Source organism: Ostrea edulis, chromosome 2 (assembly GCF_947568905.1).
Source record: "Ostrea edulis chromosome 2, xbOstEdul1.1, whole genome shotgun sequence".
In the NCBI taxonomy this organism is placed as follows: domain Eukaryota; kingdom Metazoa; phylum Mollusca; class Bivalvia; order Ostreida; family Ostreidae; genus Ostrea; species Ostrea edulis.
Genome location: NC_079165.1, coordinates 72806763 through 72815088, shown reverse-complemented (window position 1 = coordinate 72815088; position 8326 = coordinate 72806763). Strand labels below are relative to the sequence as shown.

The window sequence follows — 8326 nt, the reverse complement described above, 5'->3', positions numbered from 1 at the left end:
AGAAAAGTAGAATTTGTAACATTGAATGCTAAAATGGGGTCTGGATAACTTGATTTATTGGGGATCATATTTTCTCATTTGAAAAATTTGAGAGTTCAGACTTTTGTCTCCATGTCAAATCAAGAAAAGATTTGCAAAACTATGAGAATAAGTCGTAACTGACAAAGTAACAGTGTGGTAACTGTATGGTGTCTGGAACTTGCTACCCCTCTGGCCATTTCAAATGCCTTACTCCTAACGTTTTCCAAAGGATCACTTTCTATTATATGATCTGATACCCCAACTTTGATGTCATTATGTATTGTATTACACCAGTGTTTTTCTATCAAAAAACTCCATAACATTTAAGAAGTAGAAGTATGACAAAAATAACAATCAATATGCAAAAATCTAAAACTTATCAGCAGAAACTCAGTCTGTCTTATATCTTGTAGAGTATATCAATGCCAGTTCTATATAAACAGATATAAATAGGTTCATTCATAGTCACTATACTGCAATTTAAAGAGACTGGTTCACGATTTTTAAAAAAAATATTTTTCATTTTTGATGTTAAGCATTAAATTGATTAAACTCATTTAATGTTGCCATCCAAAATGTTGACCATCTGAATGCAAGAATGAAAAGCAATATTTTAGCCTTAAATCTGTGTCATATAAACAAAGACTCGAGTCTTTTTATGTATACAAACAAAGCAGTGGACTGTTAATTTTGTAATATAAAGCATATTAATTTTTGCCTATTCACAAATTTTGCCTTTTAGAGGACACATTTTACCTGAAGAATGCCTGAAATGTGAAAGATATGATAAACCTAGATCAATATCCATTTCTTGTGAAAATTTCGTAAACAATAACATACCACAATCTTTGTTTACAAAACAAATAATGAACTCTCTAAAATGAGCTTCTGTGATAATGCATAACCTTAATTTTTATGTGAGATCTTTTAAACACATTAGACAGTAGATTTTGATCATTAAAAGTGAAAAATAAAAGTTTGGAGAAAATTGTGAATCAGTCCCTTTAAGTAATAATGTGAAGTGAATCACAGGTATTGTATAATTTATATCTGCTATTGTAGAATTTGAAGATCCTTTGGTTTAAAAAGAGTGTGACCTTAAAATGACCTTAACACAAACACGATCTATGACACCCACTTTTCTGTGTCTGAAAAGAATGTGTATACATTCTATAGTTGTTGCATACAATGTTAAGTTTTTTTCTCAATTTATGCATTTATTTTCCGACTAGGTGAGTAAGTGCACTCTTTTGAATAGTCCCATTTCACCACTTTAACTTCCCTATTTGACACCTCAGATTTTCAACAAGCGTCTCATCAACAAGAAAATAAGTTAGGGTAATAGGCAGTTGTGTGGGCACTTGTTTTGTCTCATACATTAATATTGTCAAATCTTAATGAAAATACCCTGAGGAAACCTTACAGAGTTTTATGAGTTTATTATGAATTTGAACAGTCACCTGTACTATCACCATGTACAACAAGAGAATGAGTTTAGAGCGATAGGCAGTGTTATGTCGGGGCACTTGTTTTGTCTAATATATCGATATTGTAAAATACTCTGAGGAAACCTTACCGAGTTAATCAGTTTATTGTGAATGTGTAAAATACTCTGAGGAAACCTTACCGAGTTAATCAGTTTATTGTGAATGTGTAAAATACTCTGAGGAAACCTTACCGATTTAATCAGTTTATTGTGAATGTGTAAAATACTCTGAGGAAACCTTACCGATTTAATCAGTTTATTGTGAACAGTCCCCTGTACTCTGAGGAAACCTTACCGAGTTAATCAGTTTATTGGGAATGTGTAAAATACTCTGAGGAAACCTTACCGATTTAATCAGTTTATTGTGAACAGTCCCCTGTACTCTGAGGAAACCTTATCGAGTTAATCAGTTTATTGTGAACAGTCCCCTGTACTCTGAGGAAACCTTATCGAGTTAATCAGTTTATTGTGAACAGTCCCCTGTACTCTGAGGAAACCTTATCGAGTTAATCAGTTTATTGTGAACAGTCCCCTGTACTCTGAGGAAACCTTACCGAGTTAATCAGTTTATTGTGAAGTCCCCTGTACTATCACAATGTCCAGGCTCCATCTTCCTGCTCTCACATATACATGTAGGTTGTCTGAGAATGAGAATCTTTGTCTCTTAAACAACAGGGCTATACACTTTGTATGCACTTACATTCTTATATTGTTTTTATTTGAGTTTGTTTAAAACACAGTCCCTAGTAGAATATTAAGGACCACAAGATGTGGTTCAAATTTTATGATTCTTTTCTCAGTAAGAGCAAGGTGACTCTGGTTGGCTTAATGACTAATGGTCTTCTTGTTTTGCAGCATCCAGAAGGACCACTAGCATGAGGATACAGGGATTTAGTGGGTGCTTGTCACCAGTTATCACTTGCCTGTCTCCAATTAACATATAGTCCATATATCCGAGTTTCTATCAAAGGCAGAGATAGACGTTGAAACATCAAATGTTTTGAATATACTGACATAGTTTATTCAAATATGATCAAATAGTACAAATTACTATGTTGAATTAAGGTATTTAGTGACATAGTTAATTCAAACATGTTCAAATAGTATGTTGAATTAAGTTTGATACCATAGACTAAGTCTTCTACAGATTTATATCTCTTTGTTGTAAAGTAGTGGCTCTATTTGTTTATAGGAATGCTTTTCCACACTGCAAAGTTTTTTAAGCTAGATTTATGAAAATAGTTGTTTCGTGGTTGTACATCAGTATTCCATCATTCCATCACAATGGCAAGGCAGACATGTGTCTATAACTCTCATAGCACATTGAGTATTGTTGATTTTATGTACTATCTACAGAAAAAAAAATTATTTCCATACTTTGAAAGGGATATTTTTGTATCATCATCATACAAAATTATATTTTAGAAGTGAGACCCTACAGCTTTTAGCAGTCATTTTTTGCTTTAGTTCACAATTATTTTACACAGAAATCTTTTGAAATAGTTTAATTTTTCAGTCATGAAATGAATCTGACTTGATACTATATATAAACATGATGTAAATACCTGTATAATTGAAATGTCTGGCTTGTGAAATAATGTAAACTTACATTCTAACACATACGGTACATGTACCTGCATAGAAAACACTCATATATGTATTTCAAGAGAGGATTATTTTTACAGAGATATTATTTTTTAATTTTAAGTTTTTTGTTTGAGATTTTATGATTTAAAAAAAAAATGTGGAGATATTCACTTTTAAAGAAAATCATTATTACATGTACATATTCCCATGATCAAAACTGGTGAAGATTTTTTTAATGATATTTTGTAAATTCCTAATATTTTGAATGATTTTCTATTTTCTTTCAAAATGCTTTCTTTGCCAAAATGAAGTGTTATTGCTTTACATTAAAAGGTTTATTAATTACATGTATTTCAAAAAGTGCAATATGTAAAGAATGCACAGAATGAATCAAATATTCTGATTGAGATTTATATGTTGTAGCAAATTCAGATAATGTGTGTGTGTGTACAGTTAGTTACCAATGGAAAGTAGTGTTTATATAGTTTACAGATATTAAAGGGGGTTTAGAATAACGACGTTCTAGGATGCGTGTTCATATTATTACATGTATGTGTCCGATTCTGTACTTTAGCTTTGTGAAAACCTACAGATAAATACACTGCAAGATTTATGACCCCACCCCCTTTCTTTCTTTTTTTTTACCTACTAGTTTATGGATAGTCCATTCAATACAGAAAAGGATTAGACAATATGGCTGTAAGCCTATAAATGTCCTCTCCATAATTAAGTTTTAACTATTTCAGAAAGTGCAATACATAAAATGTTGTGATTATTTAAAGATTTGTATGTTGTGTCAAATTCGGAATGTCGAGTATATATGTAGTTACTTACTTTCCCAGCATCTAATAAATATCTGGACTGTCATAGAACATCTTGTATTGTGAATCCTGGAGATGGGTCAATTTGGACTCCTATATGAGTCACAACCAAGCAATTCCATGTTTCACAAGTATGTCTTGTTCAACCTGTATCTGGCATTTTCTAGAAAAAGAATACAAGTAGTTAATCTAAAGACAGTTACATGTGGAAAGGATTTCATCTTTTGATTAAGTCACAAATGCAATGATGATCAAGGTTTGTAGATATTATTTTTCTGAGGGAAGAAAGTACTATCTTGAATTTGATGTAATAAAATGAAATGTCAAATGCATATGAAATCATTCGACAATTCCTTTCTCGTGTGAATCAATACTGGAAACCAATTTATATGATGCATGTTAGTGTATGAATGAGTAATACTGAATACAACTGTCATGAATCTCTGTGATAAATATGCATGTGAGATGTGTAGGGTGAGAGAGGGTAAAACATTGCTAACGATATACACATTGATAATATGTAAAACATATGATTGCTAACGATATATACACATTGATAATATGTGTGTATATATACATGTATATATATATATATATTATATATAGATAGATATATATATATACACACACACACACACACACACACACACGAGACCTGCTAACAGAAATATTCTTCAAATAATTTTTATTTTAATGGATCTAGGGACATCATTAAAGTTACATGTGCAAGTAATTGCTGATTGAAATACCTATACATAATATGCATAAAACTTTTTCACCCAATGTCATATATGTAGTTTATATTTTGTTGATTTACATGAGTGATAACTCTGTACAACTCTTTCATGGTTGTAAAATATATGTTGATACAATGTACATATTATTCAGCGAGTCTAGTTAAGCTTTATCATTTGTATATTGCAAGGCTGGGGTGTGTTGACATGCACTTGTGGCTGTAAATGTTTTAAATATTTGCTACTGCAATAAAATGTTGAAAAAGTGGTCATGATTGTTTGTCATCATTAATCATTTGGTCACATGGGTATACGACTTATTGCAATTTGTTTTCATCCATCATCGTGCATTAATACTTGAACATTATGAATTTCTTCTCAGATTGAGATGCAAGGGTTCTTTGAAATGTGGGAATAAACGTTTGTAACCTTGTGTTAGAAGAAATGTGGGTGGTGAAACAAGCATGGGTGACGAGTGTTGCTGTGTTGTGAACCATGCTTCGTACATTTTCTCATGCGACGGATTTTTTTTATATACTAAGCAGAATGCCATTAAACACTCCGTCGTGTAGATCATAATATGTTTTTGCTGCTTAACTTGGTTGTAGAATTGCCACTCTGGGAATCTGTTTTGATTTTATAAAAAATTTATCTACTTGGAGTTACATAAGTTAACTTTTAATGTTGCAATGAAAATAACTTTGGTCCCCACACAATGCCCTTGATTTCTGGACATAAAACTTACTTAAAAATGGATATTTCAGACAATTTCATGGAGATTGTAAAATATCACCAATTTTCGGTCCTCGTATTCCAAAATAGAAATCCATATGGGGGACCATTTTCACAAGTCAAGGGTTATTGAATTTGTTTCACGAATCAATAACCCTTGACTTGTGAAGATGATTGGGGACATGATTATTCATGTTCTCTTCAATTATTTCAACCTTGACCGATTTTCAAACTCATTGAATATATAGATTATAGGACTGAAAACGGTTGATTTGAACATATTGTATAAATATAGGTTCAAATCAACCGTTTCCAGTCCTATAATTTAATATATATTCAATGGATTTGAAAATCAGTTGAGGTTGAAATAATTGGAAAAGAAAACGTGAATAATCATGTCCCCAATCATCTTCACAAACCGAAAATGGTTGTCATTTTAGCTAGTCCTTTCAGGGATTAAACTTTAAAAGTTGTTTTTGGTCAGATTGCACAACAATGGTGGAGGATTGACGAGCGGATGCACGTCCCTGTTATAGGGTACCTACTTTGTGTAATCAACTCCTCTCACACTTCTAACTGACATTCTTCAAACTGTGTACACTCGTTATGGATACATTGAAGATGTGCATGCGTCTTTTTGAAAGTGAAACATTTTTCGAAAAATTTACATGTAGATGAACTTTAACATTTCTTGAATAGATGGTACCTATTTTGTGTAATCAACTCCTCTTACACCTCTAACTTGACATTCCTCAAACTTTGTACAGTTGTTATGGACACATTGAAGATGTGCATATGTCTTTTTGAAAGTGATCAGACATTTTTGAAAAATTTACATGTAGTTGAATTTAGTAATTGTTTTAAGCATGTCTTGAATAGATGGTACATATATTATTTTTGTAATCAACTCCTCTTACAGAATTTATTTGACATCCTTCAGACATTGTACAGCTGTTATGGAAGCATTGAAAATGTGCATGTATGCTTTTGGAAGTGATCAGACATTCTTTGAAAAATTTACATGTACATGATGTAGTTGGAACTTTGTCATTTTTTAAGCATGGTACCTACTTTGTGTAACCAACTCCTCTCACAGCTTTTACTTAACATTTTTCAGACCTTGTACATTATAGATGTTATAAAAACATTGAAGATATACATTTTAAAAGGGCTTCTGGGGGGGGGGGGGGTGTTGGAAAAATTTTGCATTTAATATGTCATTTTTTCCAGTATGTTTTGTACTATGTCTCTATGATAGATTTTAAAGCAATCCAGCCATTTCTGTTCTTGAATAGAATTTATCCAACTTTAAATTGCTATGAAATCTTCAAACAAACTTTTTATGAAGCTCCCTGGGAAGAAATTCAGATAGACCTGGTTTATCAAAAAATGCCCCAGAGCTACAGTTTTACAGTGAAGACATTTATGGAGGGAAGTGTATTAGACAGATCGAGTGACCTGTGGCCAGATAGCTCAGTTGGTGAGCACCTGACTAAGATATTCAGGGGGCCCAGGTTCAAACTTATGTCTGGTCCATTGCATTTTCTTGTTTAAACATATCATTCAGTGACACACTATTGTTAGTAAATGTGAGAAGTTCACAGACAAGTTAACCCGGGCTTTCAGCTGACCTGGGCTAAAAATATTTTTAAAAATATTAATTTGTCCAGGCCATGATTTTATTTTTGGGAAAATAAAAATGAAATTAATGAACTCATCCACTTTTTATAAGAAATATACATTATTTCAAAATGTGAAAGAAGCAGTTATTTAAGAACTAAATTTTACTTTTGAGATTACATGAGACTATGAACTGTGACGGTTCATGTACTGAGCACAGTACAGTGCTTCATGAAAACCAGATGATTCACAACGGCATACTTCATGTACTGAGCACAGTACAGTGCTTCATGAAAACCAGATGGCATGAAGCATCACAGTTCTTACACTCATGCATTTTCAAAAATGAAATTTATTTCTTAGATTAACATTTAGTTTTCATTTCTGTCAAAATTTCCCCGTTGTTAAATTAGACGTACTATATTTACCAAGATTAATACACACACTGTTTACAACTGCAACTTGTTCCTGAGGAAAGCTAGGCCTATATCATTACAATTTGTGAAGATATCAACAGCGAAAACATTGGAAATGAAAATATTGCATTTTCAATATGCAAAATTAAGTTTTTGTTGTACAATACCAAGGTAATAATGTCCTGACCCCGGGATCATGCAACAAACTCGGAATTTCAATCACCTATAAGATGTTCATTACTTAACTGAAACTCTGGAAATTTGATGAAACAATTACTGAATAACAATTTCATTTTGGAATGATTGACATCTCAATCATTCAGATTTTGATTTGAGCTTAAAGATGTTTCATGATCCTAAATTAATCGTATACCCTACTTTCCAAAAACACTGGAAATGTATAAATACCGTGCTCTATACATAACAAGTAGTACACTGTTGCTAACAACACTCTCATTTTCTGTCTGCACACTCCGAGAGATTTCTCATTCATCTCATAGAGGATTGGTCATCTGGTCAAGGGTATCTACCTATTCCTAATTGATCTACTTTTTGAGCCATGCTATGATGTAGGATTGAGATTTTCCTGATGAATGTCATGACAATTTGAGCTTACAAAGTCAATAGAATCTCCTCCCAGTCTTCTGGAGTTTAATGTCATATATTTTCTTGGAACAATGACTCGGAGTTGGCCCAAAAGATTCTCCAACATGAAATTTTAACCTCAGTGTGTTTCTGGGATGTGATTTATAACATCTGCTTTCATTTCATTCCAACATGTTGCCTGTTGGTTTTTGGTCTGTCTATGTTTTGCAGCATACTGTAAGTAACATTTGAATTAGACCGGAATGAGACTTTATATTTGGTGGTCCAAACCCCATGTCAGATAAAGTTCAAGGTCATCACTGT

General features: G+C 32.5%; 1 protein-coding gene across 13 annotated transcripts in view; it reads left to right on the top strand.

The window, feature by feature from the left end:
• LOC125667421 (arf-GAP with Rho-GAP domain, ANK repeat and PH domain-containing protein 1-like) overlaps positions 1-4919 on the top strand; it is an 86875-nt gene extending 81956 nt beyond the window's left edge. For 12 of the 13 annotated variants that reach the window (XM_056157201.1, XM_056157196.1, XM_056157191.1 and 9 more), the window contains one exon: positions 2363-4919. In XM_056157201.1, the coding sequence (XP_056013176.1) occupies positions 2363-2386 (24 nt within the window). In that variant the 3' untranslated portion in view covers positions 2387-4919. Of the gene's footprint in view, positions 1503-2362 lie in introns of those variants that run through there. The other variant, XM_056157195.1, reaches the window with a different exon arrangement.
• The last annotated feature ends 3407 nt before the right edge of the window (positions 4920-8326 follow it).